Consider the following 26719-nt stretch of genomic DNA (forward strand, 5'->3'; position numbering starts at 1 on the left):
ATGTTTAAAGTCCCAGAAGCACCACAAAAACCAATTCCAGAAGCAAAGATACCACCATCCAAAGGTATAATCCCTTTAGAAAGTGTAAAATGTTTGTCTTCTGTGTAATAAACGTATGTAAGATTGTTGTACTATAGTTTTCTGGGTAGTTTCACTTCCTTGTGCAAATATGGGAAATCGTGTGATTTTAACTAGCACAAAGGCCAATTTCTAACAAAATTTGAGTAGGCACACCTTTTGCTATAGCATGGCAACTTTGTCTAGTGCCTAGAAAAGCACAATGTTTTTCAAACTGCTTAACAGAAAATATAACCTAGCTTTCACTGAAAGCTTATAATTATATTCAGTTATACTCATCTTTTCAAAGACAAACTGCAAATAAGTACCATTGTCTCCATGTCTCTTATGATTATGTCTCTGTTGTTGTATATAAACATCTACTAAACTCTTCACCTTTCTTTAATTCTTTGAGCAATTTTCTCATGTAAAAAGTTACAAATCTTCTTATTAATACCTTTAAGTGCCAGAAATTCAAAAGAAACAAGAAGAAAAGATACGTATTATCTCCAAGAAGGTTGAAGTTGCAGAACCTACAGGTATATTAAGGCTTTGAAGAAAGTAGCTTTCGCCTTCCCTAATAATGCTCTTGCAAGCTTCTAATGATTTGGGGGTTATATGTGTACTTTTTTGACATTGTACCGTGTACCTGTGTTTTGATTTGTTAATCTACCCTTTAAAGTACCTGGAGTTACAAAGAAACCAATAGAAGAAGAAAAACAAATCATAACTGTTGGCAAAAAAGAAATCACCACTCCAGTCTCAGGTACATTATCTTAAAAAAAATAAAAAAAAAATATTAACACATATGCCCATTCATTAAAGTAATTGTAAACACTCACCTTGTAAAACAATCTATTCATTTAAAAATAGAAAATAAAGGCAAAACATTTTTGTAGAAATATAAAAAAAACATTATAAATACCTTTTTTTATAAGTGATCACATTCTCTGTGTTCTCAGCTGCATAATAGCTGGAGGAAGGAGAAGCAACAGTACACTGAGCTTTAGTGTAGTCAGTCTTTAACAGGAAAACAGAGGGACTGACAGGAACACCAGGGATTTCACATAAAGGAAGCAATACAAAGAGAACAGGATACTTTTTCATACATTGTACAGCAGGTACATATCAGGAATATGAAATGTTGGGGTAACAAACACTAAGTTCATATATTGTTGGATTAACATAGGTGAAACATTTACCTAGTCATAAAAGACACAACATCTTAAATGCATATATATTTTTATTCATAGTGATACTGATTCCCTTGTATATTTTTAAAATGTCAGTGGTGTCCAGAAAAATAAAAGAAGCCCAGGTAGTTACTGTAAAACAAGAGGAGGAGCCGGAGATAATTGAACACCCAGCTTACAAACAAAGAGACGTATATGAAAAAGTGTATAGGAAGAAAGAGGCCACCTTCAAGGAACGTGTGTATGAAGAAAGAGAAGAAGTCTATGAACAAGTAATTGTGGCTCCTGAAGAAGAAATTTATGAGGAGCCTGATGGGGAAGTAGAGGAAGTCTAATAAAACAAGGGAATATATTTATGAGGAAGAAGCTCCTGAAGAGCAGTATGAGGAGGCTGCTGAAGAATTCTATGTGGAGGAAGCTCCTGAAGAAACATATGAAGAAGAGATCACTCATGAAGAAGAACGATATGAGGAAATTGTCTATGAAACCAGGCGAACAGCCTATGAGGAAGAGATTTACAAACCAGAAGAAGAATATGAGGAGCCTGAAGTAGAAAAACAAAGCTTTTATCAAGCAGTAGATGTAGTTTATGAAGAGAAAGGTACATACTTCACTCTTAGAATCTGTTGGCCTTGTTAACATAATTTATTGTGACATGACACTTAAAATGTATTTCTTCATTTGCAGCAAAATTGTGATAAAACCTATTTTACATTTGTTGCATGTTTTCATTCATAGCATACATTTTAAAATATGAAGTTTACTTTTTAGATGCTTATTTCTGGAGATTCCAAAAATAAATCTAAAAATGTAAAACAATATTTTTTTTTGTAGGAATGTTGTATGATTGGGAACATATAACAAACATATAGTAGGGTAATATTGAATTTGACTGCAACAGTGGGAATGCACTTTATGATAACATCTCTATTATCCTATATACATACATGCATAGACTTTAGTGTGTATATTATACAGTATGCCCTATATTACACTGAGGTTGATTTACTAAAGGCAAATAGAAAGTTGTCTTTGCAAATATTAGCCAATCAAGAGCAAGGTAATAAAAAACAGATTTTTGCTGGCACGTGATTGGATGTTGGAGGTTTAGCATAGCTTATACTCATTCACTAAACTCTGGTAAACATTCCACCTCAAATTGCAATTTCCTTGCAAAATGAACAGCGCAATTTTGCCTTTAGTAAATCAATCCCACTGTGTCCTATTATAAACAGCTCTGCCCACAATTTTATGATTCCCCTAGAAAAAAAAAATCATAAACATATACATAACAGTGCCTTTAAAGCCATTTTTTTGGGTAGAGTATGGAATAGTTAAAATGTTTGAATTTTTCCCCCTGAGTTACCTCCTGTATTAATACATGGCAAAAAAGTGAGAGGAGGTCTCTAAAAAAGAAAAAAATTAAATCCTCTCTTGGACACTTACTGGAACAAGTGTCCCCATTGGAAGATTTTCCATTTATTTTTGTTCCTGAAGACAATAATCCTCAGGACAAATAGAGAGAGAGAAACATTCCAGAGGGGAAACAGACAGCATCGTGAATTTGACAGAGGTTCTAACTCCTCCCTGCTTTATAAAAAAAAATTGGCTTTAGATACACTTTAATATATACATATCCAATTTGTTGCACCATATATAAAATCTTCTTACAAAAATATAATTACTCTTTTAAAGTTCCAAAGAAACCTACTGCTGTTGAAAGAAAAGTAACTATAAGTAAAAAAGAAGTTCATCCAATTAAAGGTACATGGATTAGCTTTAAAATTGTATTTGTCGTTGAATTGTGTCTACATTGTAGTCTTTTATCTGTGTGTGTGTGTGTGTGTGTGTGTGTTTGTGTGTGTATGTGTTTGTGTTTGTATATCTTCCTTTAATACTGAAACTGCATCATATTTTTAAAGAACCAGAAAAACCTAAAGTAGTCACTCCAGCCGAAAAAGTAACAACCGCTGTCACTAAGAAAGAAAAAGTATTTCTTGAAAAAGGTATTCCATGATGTGCAATCTTCATATGTGTTGTCCAGTCTTCTTAATGTTTTTAAATGTATATCTTTGTATGTGTTTACTGTTTGTGAAAGTCAGCGCATAAAATGTACCTTCTTTTTTACTAATCAGAAACAGAGATAATTGCTCCAGCACCCACTCCTGTTCCCAAAAAAGTAGAAGTGCCTAAAAAAGTTACACCTGCTAAAGGTATATAACATTACATTTAATATTTGTATACAAATTGGGTAGTATTACTACATTTAAAACAGTGTGTTTACACATAATTATCAAATAAATATATACATAAATAATGAATAATTAATAATCAAATGTCTGGAGAAAAAAAAGTAAGAATATCATTTCATTTCTCATGAGCTTGTTGGAATGAAATTAAAGCTTTAAAGAAAGATAGTGTGACATTTAGAAATGTTTTAAAAATAAAATGAAAGTGGGGGCCACTAGTGAAAATTGGAATCTAGATAAATGCACATTAAGGTTCAGAGAAGTTCATCAAATTATTGTTAGTTTAGATGCTCAGTTATTTGGGCTCTTTTTTAATCACCTAAAAAATAATTTATGAACTGCTTCATGGTATAAACTGGAGTTTAGTTCTGCCCTTTTCATTTTGCTTTGTTTAGCGAAGTGCCATCTTCTTTTATTTATTCTAATAGTCTGTGTTTTTAGGCTTAAACATATTTCAGTTATTGTGTTAATATATATTTTTTATTACATTTATTATTAATTACATTTGTCCAACCATTAGTACTAGTTTGTAGATGTCATTTTTATGATCCTAAGCCATTACTGGCTGTAAATCCCACCAAAATCTGATAAAATTCATAACACATGCAGTACTTGGTTATGAACAAAGTTTCATATTCTATTCTGTGGTGTTGTATGTTCTATTCTCTTTATAAATCTTAAATGTCTTAAGCAAACTAATCTCTTTAAATTGCTTTGGAGAACCTGAGAAACCAGTTATCAAAGGAAGGGAAACTATCACTGTGTCTAAAAAAGAAGAAGTTGTTCATATTGAAGGTATAATATATCTTGATTTCAGCAGAACATCTTGTCATCTCAGCATTGTCCTCATTACATATCTTCATCCATCTTTGTGTTCTGTGTTGTCCGTGATATCACTGAAACTCTTACAGTGTTCAAACACTTCCATATTCATCACTAATTCCATTTTTGTTCTCTGTATTCAAGGCAAAACGTTTGCAAAACTCATTCTCCGTGTCTGTCTTCTCTTAAACAAAGTCTTAAATGTCTAAATTATACAATATCTTTAAAGTTTCCAAGGACATTAAAAAAGCTGTTCCTGGAGAGAGGCTACCAGAGGAAGCACCAAAAGTTAAAGTTCCAGCAGCAAAAGGTATATTGCTGAAAATTATTCTTATCTATCATACATCCATATAGTGTACTATCTGTTTAAATGTATATTTATGTTTACATGTTATTGGTCTATTTGTAGCAAAATTTGATTATTAAGAAAAGGTCATCAGTTTAGAATTTTGGTGCAGGGCATGTGTGTCAGAATCTCTAAAATTATTTATTTTAATACGAGATATTGATTCTTTTTTTTATAAATTGTCAAATGAAAATATACATATTGTGTTTGCAGAGCTGGTCTGAAAGAATTGAAGTGAAAATGTGTGCCTATTTAAAATATCTTAAGGTTTTCAGCAATTGTAGAACAACAGGCTAGTTTAACATTCTTTGATATGAAATGATTTGTGAGAGCACTCAGTGAAGAATACTTTTTAGTCTCTTATTTTTTTCTATGATATAGCTTTGGCTAAACGTCAGATAGGGCTAGATGTGTTTTTTATAGTCAATGTTGCTAATGTGACAAATATGTTAGCTACAGGAGACTTCACAGTCATAATAGGGCAGTTCACTGTGCTCCTAAAAGAACATTCCAAAAGTGTTTACCTTGCATATCTGCAAACCAAATGGTGAGCAAGCCATTAAGCATTGTGGATTGTTTTTGTGCATAAGTGGTCCTTAGAAGACCAAATGTACCTGGTATATGTATACACCTTGTAGCTCAGAATGAGCAAAACTGTGATGGCATCTTAGAGTAAATGTACTATGAACTCCCCCCTAGGCTATACCAGGCTTGTGTTGGATGTTCTTTCTGTCCCAAAGCTTTCTGAAGAAGATGCTAATAATGGTGATAGCACTGCAATACATGCTGTCATTACAACCAAAAAGGGCTTTATGTATTTGCTTTATAAATAGTATGTTATGTGTTGTGTACAAACGTAAAGGTAGCAGTGATTTCTTGATGGTTTGCCTAAAGCAATAAGTAAAAAATTACTTTTTCAGGCTATCATTTTGCCACATTTTAAATAAGAACTCCTGGCAGACTTCAATTTAGGAGAAATACTGTAAATTACTTACCTACCTGGTGTCCTGCAGGAGATTTGAAGCTGTAAAAAACTCAGTGCCCCCTGCACAAATTTGATACTGCACTTATTGCACCGTTGACCAGAAATATCTAGAGTCAAGAATTGGCAACCTCAGATCTTCTAAAGGATGGTAGGAAGGAAAGAGTAATTTACACCATTTAATTATTTATTCCAAATCTTCTAACGGAGTCTTTCTGAGGTTTGCGTCATGTATGGGTACATACTGTACATTTACATATGGTGCAATATGTATTTCTCTGCTAAAGCAAACCTATAGACAGAAATTTGGGAATGGTAAGAACCCTTGTTTTTATTGCTTTCTGTGTCCACATTTGGCAGATTTTCCCTCACTTCCTGCGCTCGTGACAGTGTAATCACTTGTTTGCCACTTCAGCTACAGAAGATTTACCCCCCCCCCCTTCATGACCAGGCAATTTTTTGCGATACGGCACTGCGTTACTTTAACTGACAATTGGTCATGCGACACTGTACCCAAATAGAATAGAATGTCCTATTTTCCCCACAAATAGAGCTTTCTTTTGGTGGTATTTGATCTCTGCGGTTTAAATTTTTTGGGCTATATACACAAAAAGGCAGACAATTTTGAAATTCTATACTTTCTGCTATAAAACACATTCAATAAAAATTTAAAAAATCTAATTTCTTCATAAATATAGGCCAATATGTATTCTGCTACCTATTTTTGGTAAAATAAAAAGTGTATATTGGTTGGTTTGCAAACGTTATAGCAAACTATGGGATATATTTATGGATTTTTTTATTTATTTATTTATACATTTTTTACCAATAATGGCAACCATCAGTGACTTTAAGCGGGACTGCGACATTTGGGTGGACAGATCAGACACTGAGTGGCACTTTTGACACTTTCGGGGACCAGTGACATTAATACAGGGATCAATGCTAGAAAAATATGCACTGTCACTGTAATAAGGGCACTGGCAGGGATGGGGTTAACATCAGGGGTGATCAAAGGGTTAAATGTATGCCTAGGTTGTGCTTACTCACTGTGGGTGAGGCACTTTGACTAAGAGACGGCAAATATCAGTGTTCCTGCTTTGCAGAAAAACAAGATTATTACTTTGCCCTCTTGTTTACATTGGCAGACCACCGTTCTGCTTGTGTCCAGATCGATCAGCTTATTGTCTCCCGCTGTGTCCAATCACAGCAGGAGTGGGTCACCGGCGGCATGCGTGTGCGCCCCAGAACCGGAAGTGCAGGTTTACGTACTAGGTACATGATCCTGCGCAAGCAGTTTTAGAAATGCGAATAAATCTCTCTAACACAAGCAGAATGGCCATAAAAAACTCTTTATTAGTACTGGTTTTCCCCAAAAATAAGCTTGGGTCTTATATTCGTTTTGGCAACAAAAGACCCAGTAGGGGTTATTTTCAGGGGATTGTCATGTGCTGTCTTTTTTCCCCCTCTCCCTCTCTGCCTGTCAGGAATCCCCAGTGGCCAGTGGAACTCAGTAACAGTGCTTGTAAAATCCTAGAATGCACTGTATTACAGTATTATATAATGTAAACTGTGTATAAATTCTGCAATCTATTTGGCCCCCTTCACACTGGGGCGGCGATTTAACGTTGGAATTGTGGCAGTATTTGGCCGCTAGCGGTGCGGTTTTACCCCTGCTAGCAGCCGAATTAGGGTTAAAACCGCCCCTGTGATGCGCCTCTGCAGAGGCGCATTGCCGGCGGTATACATACCTTGCATATCTGCAAACCAAATGGTGAGCAAGCCATTAAGTATCGTGGATGTTTTTTGTGCATAGTGGTCCTTAGAAGACCAAATGTACCTGGTATATGTAGACACCTTGTAGCTCATAATGAGCAAAACTGTGATGGAATCTTAGTAAATGTACTAGCAGGACTTTTGGAGCGGTCCTGCTAGCGCACCCCTCCAGTGTGAAAGCCCTTGGGCTTTCACACTGGAGAAGCAGCAGTCGCTGTTTCAGGTCGGTTTGCAGGTGCTATTTTTAGCACAATGGCGTCTGCAAACCGCCCCAGTGTGAAAGGGGTCTTTGTAATAATTACCTTCTTATAGCGCTGCTTGGCACTTCCATGACCCGTCGGATCTCTCTTCCCTGCTCTGAGCACTGCAGGGAGCCAAGATCCCCTGCTGACAGCTGGGAGAAGAGGAGGAGAGCAGCGAGAGGTTAGTTGAGCGCTGAGCAGGGCTATAAGATGGTATTTATCACAAATAGATTACAGAAACATACACAGTTTACATTATATAATACAGTACATTCTAGGATTTTACAACCACTATAAACTAGGGATTATTTCGGGGTAGGGCTTATATTGCAACCCTCCCCGAAAATCACAGTAGGTTTTATTTTTGGGGAAACATAGGGAAAGGCTAGAACCCCTAACAGCATTTTATTTCTATCTGTGTCCCCGCTGGAGATTTCTCTTTCTTACAAAGGGGACAGTAGGACAGGAAATAATGGGAGAACACACCAATGGGACACAGATATCAAATAAAAATCCTGACAGCAGTTCGAGCCATGTGCTGCTCAAGCTAAACAAAATTTTTTTCAGTATAAATTATGATAATCCTAATTTATCACTATGGCTATATATGGGTTTTATCCTTATATATAGTTATAGTTCTATTTATTTTAATGTTTACATAAAGTTGCACAAAAATAGACCTTATTGTATGTGTCTATGTTTTCCTTATTAATTGAAATCCTTGTTGGCATACTCTTGTTTTTTATGTGTTTTTTGTGTGATGTGTCCCTATCAATTACTTTTTGTAATCCATCTGTTGCAAAAACCAACAAAAATAATATATCTTTAAAGTGCCTGAAAAACCAAAGATATCTGTGCCTGAAGAAAAGCTTCCAACTCCTACTACAAAGAAGGAAGAGGCTCCTCCAAGCAAAGGTATATTACTAAAAAAAAAACAAAAAAAAAACTACCAGTTGTACTGGAGGCTGTGTAGTCTAGTGTGCAGTTATTACCCTTATTATAGATCTAAGTAGCCAATCATTATGCTGTCTTTTTAAAGTACCAGAAGTACATAAGAGAGCAATCCCTGAAGAAAAGGTTCCTGCACCTGTGCCCAAAAAAGAGGTTGCAGCTCCTAAAGGTACATTTATTTATAATCTTACTTGGTACTTTACTATAGTTTATACATATTCCTAAAACCCAAATTATGTTCTTAAAGTCCCAGAAATACCAAAGAAAACTGTTCCTGAAGAAAAATTTGTTCCCAAAAAAGAAGTACCATCTCCCCAAGGTAGACTATTTGTCATAAAGGATCATCTTTGCTTCACTTTCTTTTTGTCTTATTTATTCATGTCCTCTTTTATTTATATGTACAGTGTTTGTGTTTGTATCAGTATGTCTATTTCCTATTTCTTTTATACCCTAACCATCTTAAAAAAATTAAAATTTTCAGACAGTGCTAATGAATAAAGCTAAGCTCTAACTACTAAACTATATACTCCCTATTATTCTTCAGTGCTATTTAGTGCTTTCTGGAATGTTATTATTGGTTGAGTGTTTTGTGTAATAAATGTCTTGATAATGTTCTTGCCAGGGTCTTTTTTAGTCATTCTTACAAAAAAAGTTTGATTTTATTTTAAAGCCCCCCAAGTGGTCAAAAAAGTAGGCGAGAAAGTACCAGTTCCTGTTGCTAAGAAAGAGGAAGCTCCTCCAGCCAAAGGTACTTTACAACTTTCTGGTCCAACTCTGAAACCACTCTCATTATAGTATATTTGTTTGTATTGTTATGTTTATAATATTGTTTCTATGTATTACGTCATATTTGTAATTCTTCCTAATATGATAATATTTAAGGTAATACAAAAAAGTTAATTGAAGCCTGCATCCTTAAACTAATATCAAAGTGCAGGTTCTGAGGCTGAAAGCTTCAATAAAAGCTACACTAATCAAAAATATATAACTTGCCAAATATCAAAAGTTATTATGCTGTGTTAAAAGCTTTAATACAGTATATCTTTTATGTATACTACACATTTTATTTTCGACAAAGTGACCTCCTTTTTTTGTTTGCCCTTTGCATATAAATGCATATAAATGGCACTAGCAAGGAATATAGTTATAATAATTTTATGTTTCCATGGCACTACTGTTATCTTTTTATTTCTTAGTGCCTCTTGAAGTTTTTATTTGTTTACATTCTACGAATTGTATCTGTGTGTTGCCTTTTGTGTTGGTCTTTCTGCTAAGCCAATAATTGTTTTTAAAGTCCCTGAGCTGAGAAAGAGGCCCGTACCTGAAGAAAAAGTACCAGTACCTACCCCTAAAAAAGAAGAGGTTGCACCTCCCAAAGGTATACCTCTACTTTTTTTATTGTCCAAAGCTTATGTAAAAAGAGAGTCAGTATGTTGAATATTGTCATTTTTATCTGTGTATGTTTACTTATGTAATTGTTAATAATGATATGTGTGGATCATTTGACCATACCTTAAAATATCTAAAATATTTAAAAGTGCCAGAGCCACATAAGAGGTCAGTCCTAGAAGAGAAGGCACAAGAGGTCATTCCTAAAAAAGAGGAAGCACCTCCAGTTAAAGGTAGAGGAAGTACTTGTCCATTTGTCTTTATTTAATATCTTTTGTTATGTCAAACTATTTTATGCTTCTTAAGTTCACTTACCGTATATGCATGTTACATCTTAGCATCTTCTTTGGAATGGTTCACATTAGTTTAGTGTTTTTTATGTCGTTTTATGTTTTATTTGTGTCATCTTTTCCTTGTTTTGTGATTAAACTCGTATTCTGTCACTGTGAAATATGTTAGCTATCATTAAACAGAGTCTAATGTTCTTTAAAGTGCCGGAAGCACCTAAGAAGATTATTCCTGAAGAAAAAGCACCAAAGGTTGTCCCACAAGCACCAACCCCTAAAGGTATTAAAAGAAGGCCTACACCTTCAACATCAGATTTTACAGATATTTATATTTTATTTGTCTTAGATTTGGGATACATTATATTTGCAATTTTCTGACAAATTTAGTATTATGATTAAATATTGGATTTGTTTTATTTGCCATTCATACATAGCATTACCTCTAAGGGTATGTATTCGGTAGAACCAAATCCCTGAATGTAAAATAGCATTCACTTAAAATTCAAGTGCTTAACACCTTAATCAAGTAATACAAAACACTTCTTATAACATCATCTTGCTGATTGCAAAATCAAATTACACTTTCTAAATGAGCACAATATATTTAAAGTGTCTGAAGTACTGAAGACTTTGTCACAAGAGGTGGAAGAGATTACTGAGTTACCTAGAAAGATCCCAGCAACGAAAGATATTAACACAGAGATATCTTTAGACTCAGTGTTACTAACATCTTCAAATTTTCTGTATGTTTGTCTCATTTCAGTGGTGTCTGTCTTTATGCATCAACAGCAGATTATATGTAGGAGAGTACAATATATCATTCTTTGTACCTTTATTCTTGACTAGATACTACCCCCAGTAACTAAAAATTTATTTTCTGAAGAACCTGCTAATAAGTTATTTATATTTTATTATATTAATAAATATAGTTACAGTTTATAGTATTAATAATATATACTATATATACAGTAGACAATTTTTTTAGATATTATTGACAAAACTACCAATGAGAACTAAGGGCTCCTCCTAGCTCTTAGAGGACCAGTGGATCTGCACAGACAGTAATTTCACTTTATAAATAATTTCAGTGTTAACATTTCACTTTTCGTATATGCACCTTACTGATCCATTAAGTATATAATGATATATTCTCAACACAGAAGGTGTCACTTGCTAGCTAGTAAAATATACACAATATTTTTAGTGCCAGAGCCACCAAAGATGCCCACTCTTGAGGAAAAGGTTCCATCTATACAAAAGAAACCAAAGCCAGTAGAAGGTACACAGCAACTACACATATTTGTCTTGTGTGTATTTGTGTTTGAAAGAGAAAATATTGATTTGTTGATAATATTTTTAAAGTGCCTGTTCCTGAAGAAAAGGTGATGCTTAAACCCTTTAAAAGGGAAGCACCAGCAGCCAAAGGTATTTTTTGTAATTGTCTTCTTATACACTGTTTGTTTGTTTTGTGTTTTAAAATAGACATCCTATGCAGTGTAAAATTAAGTTACTAATATAATTATACTATCTTAAAAGTGGCAGAAGCTCCCCCTAAAGTTGCTCCTGAGCAGAAAATACCTACTCCTATTTCTAAGAAAGAGGTTCCATCTGTTCCACCACCTCCACCTAAAGGTACTTTACTACCTAAAGTGTATTTTTTTTATATTTATCCTATAATTCCCTGTAGTGTCCTGAAATAGTGACACACATATATATGATATATATAGTTTAAAAGTACAAGAGTATCCTACTTTCTATGGCTATATAAGTATAATGAGAGGAAACTTCCCCTCAATTCTTCTCATTAACTCCTTACTTAGGCTAAATAAAAAAAACATTGACAAGATCTATAGATCAGTCTTCCTGTTTCTCTCTTAAAATAGCAGAATTACCAAAGAAAATGCTCCCAATGGAACCAACACCTGCTCCCATGATGGAGATTACTCTGCCACTAAAAGGTACAACATAGCAGTGTTATTAGTATTTTATTAGTTTATTAGTATTTTATTTAATTTTAGCAGTTGTAAATAACCACGACAACATTCACATTTCTTTTAAGTGGCTGAAATGCCAGGAACTGTGGAGTTAGAGAAACCACCTGCATTTGTCCAGATAAAATAAATAATCACTACTGTAGAAGGTAGTTACCAATCTTTGCCACGCTAGCTGCTTCAACCATGTGCTAAATATTTTATGCACACATTAGATATGTTTCTTATGCTGGCAGGTGTGTTTTCAATGCATACATGTTTTTTTGTTTATGTAATGTTACAAATATCTTAAAAAAAACTAATATCTTTAAAGTGGTGGAAGAAGTGACCCAAGTTATTGAAGAAAGAGAAGTATTGCCTCCTCTTGTAGAGAAGAAACATATTCCACCAAAGAAAGGTATACAATCTTTCATGTGTCATGTATGTGTCATATACATTATGTCACAAAAATTAGTACACCCCTCATATTTTTGAAAATATTTTAATATATCTTTTCATGTGACACTTTTGTTGCCAGTGGTTTAGCTAATGTTGAGTCAAATGGGTGTACTCACTTTTATGAGATACTGTATGTGAATGTTCTCTTTTTTTTTTTAAATGTGTCGTTGCTCTCTGAAATGTCTTCATACTAATATCTTTAAAGTACCTGAGATCCATCAACAGCTGCTTCCTGAGGAGAAAGTGCCTCGTAAAATTCCTAAAAAAGAAACAGTTGCTCCAATTGAAGGTATTATAAATATTCTTCTTGGTCAACTATACTTTCGTGTTGTTCATGCTATACTGTAAGTGTCCTAAAGTTTGTTTATTATTTTGTTTTATGTCTAAAGTCTTACTACAGTTGTTTTTGTATTAAGTGTTTTGTTCTCAAAGTCTTACTAATATCTTCATCCCTTAAAAACATATTCAAGAAGAAAAACTGCGACGCACTCTTCCTAAGAAAGAAATTGTTTCTCCAGCTCAAGGTATATTAAGTGTTGATAATTATATCATTAATATATGTGTATGTAATGTTGTAGATGTTCTGAGAGTTGATGTTAAAGCTATACTAATATCTTAAAAGTGCCCAGGACCTTGCAGGAAACTACTCAAGAACAGAAAGGTCCACAAATACTTCCTAAAAAGGTTGTGCCTCCTTTAAAAGGTATACAGTTTATTCTCTAGATTTAGTTTATACATTTTTACATTAATCAGTTACTTACTAGAATTTAAATATGACTAATATCTTTAAAGTTGAGACATACAAAAAAGCTATTGGAGAAGAGGAAGAAGAAGTTATAATATCTGAAAGAAAAACAGTTTTAGCAGCTGAAGGTAAATCCTATTTACAACTTCTTACATTAGAGGCCAGCATTAGTTATTAGACAGATAGTAACTATAATCAATTCTTACATGTAATAGATGTCCCACAAAGATTAGAAGAGCAATTGGCTACTGTAACACACCCAAAACCAGTGCTACTTTCCATTGAAGGTACATAATAAAAACACCAAAGCTGTTTTTATGGTTAAAATTTGTTATATTTAATATATTTAGTAAATTGTATCTGTTTTAAAACAGAAGACACATTTCCAAGTGTGGCCCAAAGAGAAAAAACAACTATACCACTTACTAGCAAAGTCGTTCTAGCCCCTCAAGGTATATCATTTGCTGATATTTAACATTAATTTAAAACAAATTTATGATTATTAAACGCAATGCTAATATTTTTCAAGTGACAGAGATCCCTAAAAAGACAGAAGAAAAGTCTTCAAGAGTTGCTGACAAAAAAGTAGCAGTCCAGCAAGCTAAAGGTAGAAGATTTTTTTAAATATTATGTTTATAATGAGATAGCTGGGAACCTAAGCTAATTGGCTGATAATATTTTAAAGTTCCTGAGGCTCCAGAGATAAGGGTTCCAGAGAAGAAAATTCTGAAGTCTAAGAAAGAAGCAATGCACACTGTTGGAGGTATATCTGTTATAGATATATCATTATTATAATGGTATCTAGATGTCAAGTAATACAATGTTATCTAGATTTAAATTAAAGAATCGTCATTTTTGATTATCTAAATCAGTGATAATATTCTTTTAAATAGCAGAGATCCACAAAGAAGAAAAACTCCCAAGTGTTGTTACCAAAAAGGAAGTAGTCCATCATTTGGCAGGTAGATTATGTCCTGTGCTTTTATGTGTTGCTATGGTTGAGAGCACACACTAAGTTTTGGGCTAATACTAATATCTTTAAAGTTTCTGAGGTGCCTGAGAAGCTTACCTCTGAAGAGAACATTTTTACAAGGTCTGCTAAAGATGTAAAGCCAAGTCTTGAAGGTATTTTACAGTTATTGAAGAGTTTTTATGAATATGACTGTACACTGGTATTCAAAAATTTCTAAACAAAACTAATATCTTTTAAGTGCCCACTGGAATTCCTAAGAAGCCTATACATGAAAAGCAAAAAACTGTTGCAGATTACATAAGAGAAGTAATCCCTTCAGTGACAGGTATATGAACTGTGTTTTTAAACCCAAGTAAATATTTATATAATGGGACCTGTTACATGCCCATCTATTGTTGCTGTCTATATTGTAATAAACAAAAACTTTATTACCACTCTTATTTAGTAAAACAAAAGAAGCAGTTTGCAATTAAAAGAGCAAATATAGAAAATATGCTACTGTTTTCTGCTCAGATAAATATCAACTATAAAAATTAAAATAGGAAAGTTGTTATCAATATCAATATATTTTTTTAAGAACTTGAAATGTCAGAGGAAGAAGAGGAAGAAATTCCAGCTCCTGTCCCTGAAAATAAATATATACAGGGGGTGTCAGGTATGTCCACAGTTAAACATGAGTATAGCATTCATTTACCAGCTAAAAGTTCTATAAAAACCTATTTAAAAACAAATATTTATATTTTAAAGAACAAGAAGATTCCGATAAATATATGGTAGAAGAAGAATACAAATCTGTTCATAAAAAGAAAGCAGCTGTCCTTAAAAAAGGTATTCAACTAACATCTTAGCAAAGCCAGTCATGTATTTTAGGTATACTATGCTCAGAATCTGTTACTGTTTTGTCAATAACAAAACTACTAATATCTTTAAAGCACTCGAAATTCCAACAAGGATCCCACCAGATGAAACAAAGCAGATTACAGTTCACAAAGGTGAAGTGCCTGTTTCTGCAGAAGGTATATTCACAACCTTATCTTGTCATTCCAATAATTGTATATGTAAAACTCAATGTTCATTGAACAATACTAATGTTATACTAATATCTTCATAACTAGAAGTACAAAAAAAGCCAACAGCAAAAGGAAAAGCACAAGCATCTACGAGTGAAATTACTTCACATGTGGAAGGTATATTATTAATAATATTATACAGGATTTATATAGCGCCAACAGTTTGTACAGCTCTTTGCAATATAAGGGAAACAGTACAGTAAGAATACAATTCAATATAGAAAGATTAGGCGGACCCTGTTCATGGAACATTCTAAAAGAGAGAGGAAAGTGGTGCAAAATGTAATAGCTGTGAGGATGTGCTGATGGTGATGGTCAATGTTTTTAGGTGTAGTTTTAGGTGGAGGTAGGGTAGGCTTCTTTTAATAGATGTGTTTTCAGGGATTGCCTAAAGTGAGATATGGTAGGAGATAAGTAGAAAGATAGAGGTAGGGGGTTCAAGAGGATAGGAGAGGTTCTGAAAAAGTCATGAAGGCAAGTATGGGAGGAGATGACGAAGGAGCTAGAAAGAAGATGGTCTTGGGAGAAATGAAGTGGACACTTTTGGGTGATATTTGTGTTGTGGATGTCTCCAAAGGTGATGTTACATTTAAAAGTGGAAATACTTTCCAATATGAAGGTACATAATTTCCATTTCCAACATCATTACCACAATCTAATTGGTAAACTTTTATAGTCAAAATCCAAATAATACTTTTCTAAAATGTAATATGTCACATAATCCTCTGTACAGCAAATACTTTTTTTTTTGCAACTTAAAAATAATAAATGTCCATGTTTTATCATTAAACCATATATTTATAACCAGATATTGTAAAATAACCAACATCTAGAAAGACATTTTTTTTTTAGTTACTATAAAAATGTGATTTCACTCTGAAAGGTGTATAATGATTCTCCATAGTTTCCAGTGGCTTCACCCAGTTTCCAAATCACTTCACCTATTTCCTAGTCATGTTCTTACTAGAAAATAATGAATTTCAATTGACAGATAAACCAAAAAGATCCAGACTTGAAGAAAGGCCTCATATTAACAAATGTAGGCAAGCAACCCCTTTCGCTCTTGAAGGCATCCGTTCCAATCGGGTCCACCTGTCTGTTTTTAAGGCGGACCCGGAACCTCTGCTCTTCTCTACATCCAATCTGATCCGCCAAAAAGAGTCAAAAATATCCATTACTCTAAATCATATAATAATACTGTATAAATATATTTAAAATGTTAGATGTTAGAAGGAACAGTGTATGAAGAAAAGCTGAAGGCTGCTAAAACTAAGAGAGAATTTTCTTCCTCTACAGAAGGTATATTATCAGCATCTTGATGTTATCATTACAATCCATTATTGAATCATATAAACTCATTACCCAAATAGAAATGTTATTGTAATATCTGCTTCATTTACATTAGTCATTCATTTACATTACTCCCGATCATATAATAATTTTATATCAAAATATCTAAAATATTAGATGTCCTGGTGCCTGAAGAAAAGCTGAAAATTGCTAAAACTAAGAGAGAAATTTCTTCCTCTACAGAAGGTATTTCATCAGCATCTTGGTGTTACTACCACAACCCATTATTAAATCATATTATAAACTCATTACCCAAATAGAAATATTATTGCTATATCTTCTTCATTTATTTTAGTCATTAATTTACATTACATTACTCTAGATCATATAAATAGATCATATAATAATATTACATTAATATATTTAAAATGTTAGATGTCCCTAAAGAAACATTCCCTGAAGAAAAGCTGCAAGTTGTTAAAACTAATGCCACGTACACACGATCGGTTCATCTGATGAAAATGGACCGATGGATTTTTTCACTTTTACTATATCAATATATTTAGAATGTTAGATGTCCCTAAAGGAACAGTGTCTGAGGAAAAGCTGAAAGTTGCTAAAACTAATAGATACATAGATAAATGTCTTCCTCTAAAGAAGGTATATCATCAGCAACATAATGTTATCATCCCAATCCATAAACAAACCATATTATGAACTAATTTCCCAAATATAAATATCATTGTAATATCTGCTTCATTTCTATTGCCATTCAGTTACATTACTCTAGACCATAAAATAATACTATATCAATAAGATGTTAGATGTCCTTCTGCCCAAAGAAAATATGAAAGTAGAAAGTAGTCATTAATTTCCATTACTCCAGATCATGTAATAATTGCTATATCAATATGTTTTCAATGTTAGATGTCCCTAAAGGAACCTTGTCTGAAGAAAAGCTGAAGGTTGCTAAAACTAAGAGAGAAACTTCTTCTTTTACAGAAGGTATATCATCAGTATCTTGATGTTATCATCCCAACCCATTATTAAATCATATTATAAACTCATTACCCATATAGAAATATTATTGTTATCTCTTCTTCAATTCCATTAGTCATTTATTTCCACTTCTAAAGATCAATAATACTACATCAATATATTTAAAATGTTAGATGTCCCTAAAGGAACAGTGCCTGAAGAAAAGTTGAAAGTTGCTAAAACTAAGGAAGACTTTTTTTCTTTTACAGAAGATATATAATCAACATCTTGATGTTATCATCTCAATTCATTGTTAAATCATATTATAAACTCATTACCCAAAAAGAAATAATATTTTAATATTTGCTAAATTTCTATAAAGAATTCATTGACATTACTCCAGATCATAGAATAATATGGTATCAATATGTTTAAAAATGTTAGATGTCCCTAAAGGAACAATGCCTGAAGAAAAGCTGAAGGTTGTTAAAACTAAGGGAGAAATCACCTCCTTTACAGAAGGTATATCATCAGCATCTTGAGGTTATCATCCCGATCTATTATTAAATCATATTATAAATTAATTACCAATATCGAAATGTTGTTGTAATATCTGCTATATTTATATTAGTCATTAAGTTCTATTACTCCAGATTATATAATAATATTGTATCAATATGTTTAGAAATGTTAGATGTCCCTAAAGGAACAGTGCCTGAAGAAAAGCTGAAGGTTGCTAAAACTAAGAGAGAATTTTCTCTCTCAACAGAAGGTATATCATCAACATCTTGATGTTATCACCCAAATCCATATTCATTCATAATATAAATTCATTATTCAAATAGAAATAGTATTGTAATATCTGCTTCATTTCTATTAGTCATTCATTTACATTACTCCAGATCACATATTAATACTATCAAAATATCTAAAATGTTAGTTGTCCCAATGCCTGAAGGAAAGCTGAAAGTTGCTAAGGCTGAGTTAACACTGTGTGCAACGTGGCTAGCAGCAGGGGTCCGGTGCATCACCGTTCACTGTTTCAATTCTGAATTAGGTCAGAATTTTTGGCCGATTTCGGACCTGAAACTGAGCCAATGATGGACAGGACTCTTCTGCAGTGCACTATACCCCCCCCCCCCCCCCGAGATGTGTGAACTGACTCAATTGAGAGTCAGTCACACTCTCCTGTCATGCGCATTGAATGCGGGGAAAACCGCATGCAATTCGCAATAGTGTGAACCCAGCCTAAAACTAAGAGGGATATTTCTTGTAATGTTTCTATATTTAAGTAGATATATTATTGTAATATCAGATTTTTTTTGTATAAGTTGTTCATTTCCATTACTTCCGATCATATAATACTATATCAATATATCTAAAATGTTAGATATCCCTAAACCAACAGTGCCCGAAGAATAGCTGAAAGTTACTAAAACTAAGAGAGAAGTATCTACTTCTACAGAAGGTACATCCATCAGCATCGTGATGTTATCATCCCAATGCATTGTAAAATCATATTATGAACTCATTACCCAAATAGAAACATTATTGTAATCTGTGCTTTATTTGAAGTCCCTAGAAAAATTATTATTGTATTTTCTCCAACATAAATCTCTGCACTCAGTGGAGATACAGATTACAAATTTGATTGTATAACAGTCACTAATTAGCATTGCCAGAAATAATTTCCAAATGTAAATCAACCAACCAATTTCAAAAGAAATCACAACTTTATATGCTTTCAAAGTTTGATCTCCCGACTGAAAGATACATAGTGGACTCTCAGGTTTTCATTTAAACCAGCCTCTCTTTAAATCACAACCTTTTCCAGTTATGTTACTATTACAAAACAATTTCAAGTGATAACCGTTTTAAACACCCTCACATCTTAAAAGCCTTAAATAAGTTAATTTTAACCTATTCTCTAGAAGGTTATGCCTTAGTTGATAAATCATCAATCCATTTAATATAGTCATTTATTTAAGTTAATAAACTATAGATGAGTTGCACTGTCTGTTTAAACAATTTAAATACTACAAACAATAATCATCAATCAAGTGTTATGTGTCACCAAAAAAAATGCCCAAATAATCGAGTCCAAAGTAATTAAAAGAGAAAGTCCACCATGAAGTGAAATTATATCTTCATAACTGATACCATTATTGTACACAAGCCACCATTAGTAAACACAGCTCCTTATCAAAGAGTCAGACCTCAAATGTGCATTTTTATCTTGCCATCAAAACCACCCATTATATTACAATATAAACTCCTAACTTAAAGGTGGGGTATGCCTGTATTTAGTTAAAGTTCCTAGAAATTGAATACGTGGAGAGAAAATAAATAAATATACTAATTCTAATTTAGAATGTATACAAAACTTTGTCATTTAACTGCAGCTCTCCAGTCGGATACCAAATGTCATCGCCAAAATATGTAAAAAATACCAGCCTGTTTTTTTTACGCAACCTCCCAGGAAGATAGCTTATTTCAGTCATCAATCCTATTAATCAGTCATTAATTTACAATGCCTATTTTCTTAAATCAATTTATTTGAAATGTTAGATGTCATGCTGTCTTAAGAAAAGCCTGATTTCCAGCGTACACACGATCAGTCCATCCGATGAGAACGGACCGATGAAGCTGACTGAGGGTCTGTCGCGCCTACACACCATCGGTTAAAAAAACGATCGTGTCAGAATGCGGTGACGTAAAACACAACGACGTGCTGAAAAAACAAGGTTCAATGCTTCCAAGGATGCGTCGACTTGATTCTGAGCATGCGTGGATTTTTAACCGATGGTCGTGCCTACTAACGATCGTTTTTTTCTATCGGTTAGGAATCCATCAGTTAAATTTAAAACAAGTTGGATTTTTTTTAACCGGTGGTTAAATAACTGATGGCGCCCACACACGATTTGTTTTGACCGATGAAAACAGTCCATCAGACCATTCTCACTAGTTTGATCTTATCATCCTAACCACTCAGTAAATCACACCTACGCTAACGTTAATTTTGATTTAGTTGAAAGCTCTGAAAAATTATCCTTGGAGAGAAGCCTCTTCTCAGAGGACATACTGATTCCAAGTTAAGGTATGCCTGAAACACTCCAGTTAGTTTTTAAAATGCTTGACAGATGTTGATAAGCAGCCAACATCTGTAAAGAATATTCTTTGCCTAAAAATATTGCTTTATCTCTGGAAGGTAAATAATGACTTCCAAAGTTCTCGCTGCAACCATCCAGTCTGTTAATCATATCACTTATTCACTAGCATTTTTCCAATTAGAAAATAATGCATTTCAATTGATAGATGTACCAAAACTACCCAAACCTGAAGAAATGCCACATATTGATGCTTCTAAAGAAGCAACAACTTTCTCTCTGAAAGGTAACTCATTATGTCATATGTCATTATTCCTATTAGTTTTTCATTCATTCACATTACCTAGTTTACCTAGAAGTCAAACACTAATGCTATATCAATATATTTAAAATATTAGCTGTCCCTAAACAAATGGTGTCTGAAGAAAAGACCAGGGCTCCTGTCAAGAGAGATGTTTCTTCCTCCACTGAAGGTACATCATCACCATCACAGTCATGTTATCCCAGTCATTAAAACATACACACTATTGACTCCAATCAAATACCATTTTAAGCTAATTTTTATTTAGTTGGATTCCCTAGAAAAGTGATCCCCGGAGAGAAGTCACAAATCACTGCACACAGTAGAGATACTAATTCCAAGTTAGAAAGTAAAACATACTTTGAAATACAGATTGGAAATTACATCACTCTTTTCCCAGTAATATTTTAATTGGACCCAAATTAGCTGCTAGTGATACCAGCAACACCTATATCTAAAGAAAGGCCTCATATCAATGAACATAAACAAATAACATCTTCCATTCTGGAAAGTATCCCATTCTTTTATGGCATCTGTACTTTTAGCTAGTCATCTATTTTTTCATATTACCTATTTTCAGATCAGGTACTAATACCAAATCAATATATTAAAATGTTAGATATCCTAAAACAAAAAAAATCTGAAGAAAAGCCCAAAGTTCCCATAAGGAAGAGGGAAGTTCCTTCCTTTCAGAAGGTACTTTAACACCATATTTACATCATCTTAACATATTATTAAATCATACTATGCAAACCAGTAATAAAACAATTTTAATCTAATTTTGATTTACTTAATGTCCCTGAAAAAGTGACTCTTGGCGAAAAGCCGTAAATCTCTGCATTCAGAAAATACACTTATTCCAATTTTGGAGGCATAACATTTTGTATTTGAATGGTAGCTATAAAGTGGTAGGGGCATCTATAGTTATCTTTAAACTATTAGGTCTGTAAATCATGTGATTACTTTTCATGTTCTAATTTTAAAATAATACCTTTAATTGATAGATGTGCCAAAAACACACAAGCCTGAAGAAAAAAATCATATTAGTGTATCTAGGATGGTAACACCTTCCTCTTTGGAAGGTAATATTATCTTATACATCAATCATATTAGTGATTTATTCCCACCTATTTCCAGGTCAAATAATAACACTGTATCAATATATTTATAATGTTAGATGTCCATGAACAAATACAATCTGAAGAAAAGCCCAGAGTTCTTGTAAGGAAGAGAGATATGTCTTATTTTACAGAAGGTACACTATATCATAACCCGCTCAATATTTTGCCATATCGTCATGAAATCATACTATACATTCATAACTCACAATATTCATTCATCTAAAGAAGGAACACCTTCCTCACTAGAAAAAAATAAATAAAAATGTCCACATAGAGTAAGTCATCATTTAAATTATCCATTCATTCACATTATCTATTTATCGATCAAATTCTAATATTATATTAATATATTAAAATACTAGCTAAAAGAATGGTGCCAGAAGAAAAGCACAAGGGGCCAGATTCACGTAGAATCGCGGCGGCGTAACGTATCCTAGATACGTTACACCGCCAAAATGTTTCATCGCAAGTGCCTGATTCACCAAGCACTTGCGATGAAAACTACGCCGGCGGCCTCCGGCGCAAGGCGGGCCAATTTAAATTAGGCGCGCCGTGCTTTGTGCGCCGTGACGTCATTTTTTTTTAACGGCGACGCGCGTAGCGTACTTCCGTATTCCCGGACGGCTTACGCAAACGACGTTAAATTTAGAATTTCGATGCGGGAATGACGGCCATACTTTAGAAAGCAATACGCTTGCTGACGAAAGTTAGGGCACCAAAAAAAAATGACTAACTTTGCGACAGGAAACTAGACTAGCGGCGACGTAGCAAACGCGAAAAACCGTTGTGGATCCGACGTAACTCCTAATTTGCATACAATTACACCTGTCGGATCTTAGGGATATCTATGAATCAGTCGCATAGATAGAAACAGAGATACGACGGCGTATCAGGAGAAACGCCGTTGTATCTCATTTGTGAATCTGGCCCAAAGTTCCATTAAGTAAGAAAGAAGTTTCTTCCCCTGTAGAAGATACATTATGACCATTTTGATTCTGTCATCCCCAATACTCATTAAATCATATTGAATACTCATAACATAAATGCATTTTTTATTTTAATCTATATTTAGTTGACGTTCCTAGAAAAGTGATTGTCAGTGAGAAGCCAGAAACCTCTGTGCCTATTGCAGATACTGGGGATGATTTAGTAAAGGCAAATAGACTGTTCACCTTGCAAGGAAGGTTGCAATTTGGTAATTTTCCACAAAGCTTAGTGGATGGAGTGAAGCTCTGCTGACATGTATCATGTACAAGCAAGAATGCTGTTTTCTTAAATTCTCCTTGTCTGTAATTGGATAATCTTTGTAAAGTGAAATTTCAATGCATTCACTAAGCTCTGGGTAAAATTCCCTTGCATAGTGTAACTTCTCTTGTAAGGTGAACAGCATGTTTGTCTTTAATAAAGTAACCCTGCTGATTACAAATTTAGCATGTATAGTATATTTTGTCATTTAACTAAAAATCTCTAGTCAGTTACTAATGACAATGTAACTATGTAACTATGTAACAATTGCCCAAAATACTTGCTAGATGCTCTAAAGCAACCAACATTTGTAAATAGATTTATTTGCTGTCTTCCTTTCTACAAGTTACATAGTCACCTTCATATTTCTTATTGAGCTCCACAATCTATGAATCATATCATTAATCTCCTGGTCATGCTCTCATAAAAAAAAATAATGGATTTTTATTGATAGATGTATCAAAAACACCTAGACCCCAAGAAAAGACCCATTTTGGTGTATTTAAAGAAGGACCTCCTTCCTCTCTGGAAGGTAACTTATCACCACATAAGTCATAATTTCCCACTAGTTAGCCATTTAATTACATTCCCTTTTCCCTGTTTAAAATGTTAAATGTCTCTAAAAGTATGGTGTCTAAAGAAAAACTAAAAATTCCAAAAAATAAGAGAGAAGTTCCCTCTTCCGCAGAAGGTACATCATCAATAATTTTATCCTATTACACCAACTCTCCATTAAATCATATATTCATAACCCACATAAAAATAAATATTATTCTAATCTAAGTTTCAAGTAAGGAGGCATAGCATGTTGTATTTTACTGCAGCTCTACAATGATAGTGACATCCATAGTTAACCTTTTACACCATCAGGTGTAAAAACTATTTTAGTTTTCCAAAGTTATAATTGGAAAATAATACCTTTATATGATAGATGTAGCAAAAAAAAAGTAAATCTTCATATTGGTGTATCTAAGCCAATACATTCATCTATGGGGTAACATTGTCTTGTACAACATCAATCTTATTGATCATTAATTCACACTACTTATTTCCAGATCAAATACTAATGCTGTGTCAATATATTTATATTGTTAGATGGCCAGAAACAAATGCAATCTGAAGAAAAATCTGATGTTCTTATAAGTAAGAGAGAAGATTTTTCCTCTGCAGAATGTACATCATGACCATTTCGATCATCACATCCCAAACACTTATTAAATCTTCTAAAGGAAACTCATAATCGGTTATTAGTTATCATAATAGCAAATACTAGGAAGATTTTCTAAACAAACAAATACCTGTAAAGAAACTTTCTTTCCTCTTTGAAAGTTACACAGTAACATAGTAACATTTTAACCATCCAGTTTGTCAATCATATCATCAATATCCCAGTTATGTTTTAGTATAAAAATTATTAATTTCAATTGACAGATTTAGCAAAATCTCCTAGACCTAAAGAAAGGCTTCCTATTGGTGCACTTAAAGAAGGAACTTTTTCCTCTCCGGAAGGTAATATGGTATCACATAAGTCATCATTCATATTAGTTAGTCATAAATTTACATTCTCTATTTCCCAATCACTTACTAATATGTTATCAATATATTTAAAATGTATTTTAAGATGTCTCCAAAAGAGTGGTGTCTGAAGAAAATCCTAAAAGTAAAATAGATGTTCCTTCTTCCACACAAGGTACATCATTACCATCTCAACCTTATCATCCCAGAAATACATTAAATCATATTACACACTCACAACCCAAATAAAAAATCTTATTTTCATCTCTGATTTAGTTGGAGTCTCTATAAAAATGATTCCTGGAGATAAGCCACACATCTCTGTATTTAGAGAAGATACTGATCCCATTTTGAATGGTATACCACACTTTGTATTTTAATTAAAACCCACAAATCACATATTAATTACCATTGCTATAAATACTAGCCAGATTATATAAAAAAAACAAGTACCTGTTAAGATTGTCTTTAGCTATATAGTACCTCAGTGGTAGTCATTTAAAACCATCAAGTTTGTAAATGTTATCATTAATATCCCAGTTATAGTTTAGTTAGAAAATAACTGGTTTCGATTCACAGATATGCCAAAACCATCTGGACCTGAAGAACTATCTAATATTGGTGTAGGAGTTCCTAAAAAAGCAATTCCTTCCTCTATGGAAGGTAACTCAATATTACATAAGTCATCCTTCATATTAGCTATTCATTAATTTACATTTCCCTAGTCCCTGATCATATACTAACATTATATCAATATATTTCAAATGTTAGATGTTTCTAAAAGAATGGTGTCTGAAGAAAAGTTAAAAGTTCCTAAAAGTAAGAGAGAAGTTGCTTCGGCTACAGAAGGTACATCATCCCAATCTCAACCTTATCATCCCAATACTTCATTAAATCATATTACACACTCATGACCCAAATAAAAATATTATTTTAATCTCTGATTTAGTTGGAGTCTCCAAGAAAGTGATCCCTGGAGAGAAACCACAAATCTCTGAACTCAGAGAAGATACTGATTCCATGTTAGAAGGTACACCACACTTTTTATAAAAAAAATTGCTAGATTTTGAAAATAAACAAATACCAGTAAAGATTGTTTTTTTCTTCTTCGTAAATTACATAGAACCTCTGTGGTTGTCATTTAAACCACTCACTCTGTAAATCATAGCATTAATGTCCTATTTATATTTTAGTTAGACAATAATTAATTTCAATTGATAGATATAGCAAAACCACCCAGACCTCAAGAAAGGCCTCATATTAGTGTACCTAAATGACTTTACTCTATGGAAGGTAACCCATCCCATAAGCCATCAATCCTGTTTATTAACTATTCATTTACAATACTTCCAGACCAAAAAAGAATGTTGTATCTCTATATTTAAACTGTTAGCTGTCTGAAGAAAAGGACACAGTTCATAGTACTAAAAGAAGTATATATATATATATATATATATATATATATATATATATATATATATATATATATATATATATATGATTTAGTATCTAGTAAGGGACCCTAGAGAGAATCAACACATTTATGTGCTCAACAAAGTCAATGATTTTATGTTAAAGGTATAACATATTCTGACTTTTTAATGCAACTTTCCAGTCAGTTACTAATTAGCGTTGACAAAAATACTAAATA

At 33.3% G+C, this 26719-nt stretch overlaps 1 protein-coding gene and 1 long non-coding RNA gene across 2 annotated transcripts in view; both read left to right on the top strand.

Annotated features, from left to right (window-relative positions):
• The window catches only part of TTN (titin), a 326833-nt gene that overhangs the window by 166746 nt on the left and 133368 nt on the right, over positions 1 to 26719 (top strand). Inside the window, 40 exon segments of the mRNA XM_040358499.1 lie at positions 11 to 64; positions 522 to 596; positions 740 to 823; positions 1347 to 1579; positions 1611 to 1851; positions 3173 to 3256; positions 3386 to 3463; positions 4220 to 4294; positions 4551 to 4631; positions 8499 to 8582; positions 8707 to 8787; positions 8866 to 8937; positions 11499 to 11573; positions 11657 to 11719; positions 11831 to 11926; positions 12599 to 12682; positions 12929 to 13012; positions 13516 to 13596; positions 13684 to 13755; positions 13843 to 13920; positions 13998 to 14075; positions 14362 to 14430; positions 14513 to 14593; positions 14680 to 14766; positions 15019 to 15096; positions 15189 to 15269; positions 15374 to 15457; positions 15557 to 15628; positions 16979 to 17047; positions 17729 to 17806; positions 18224 to 18301; positions 18465 to 18551; positions 21071 to 21172; positions 21285 to 21359; positions 23381 to 23503; positions 24985 to 25062; positions 25175 to 25243; positions 25648 to 25731; positions 25840 to 25917; positions 26018 to 26098. Of these exon segments, the coding sequence (XP_040214433.1) occupies positions 11 to 64; positions 522 to 596; positions 740 to 823; positions 1347 to 1579; positions 1611 to 1851; positions 3173 to 3256; positions 3386 to 3463; positions 4220 to 4294; positions 4551 to 4631; positions 8499 to 8582; positions 8707 to 8787; positions 8866 to 8937; positions 11499 to 11573; positions 11657 to 11719; positions 11831 to 11926; positions 12599 to 12682; positions 12929 to 13012; positions 13516 to 13596; positions 13684 to 13755; positions 13843 to 13920; positions 13998 to 14075; positions 14362 to 14430; positions 14513 to 14593; positions 14680 to 14766; positions 15019 to 15096; positions 15189 to 15269; positions 15374 to 15457; positions 15557 to 15628; positions 16979 to 17047; positions 17729 to 17806; positions 18224 to 18301; positions 18465 to 18551; positions 21071 to 21172; positions 21285 to 21359; positions 23381 to 23503; positions 24985 to 25062; positions 25175 to 25243; positions 25648 to 25731; positions 25840 to 25917; positions 26018 to 26098 (3507 nt within the window).
• On the top strand, positions 10020 to 11512 carry LOC120943958. Its single transcript, XR_005750340.1, has 3 exons — positions 10020 to 10240; positions 10500 to 10574; positions 11499 to 11512. It is a non-coding gene; the product is annotated as an uncharacterized LOC120943958 (long non-coding RNA).

The sequence above is a fragment of the Rana temporaria genome, chromosome 6 (genome assembly GCF_905171775.1).
Source record: "Rana temporaria chromosome 6, aRanTem1.1, whole genome shotgun sequence".
Taxonomy (NCBI): Eukaryota; Metazoa; Chordata; class Amphibia; order Anura; family Ranidae; genus Rana; species Rana temporaria.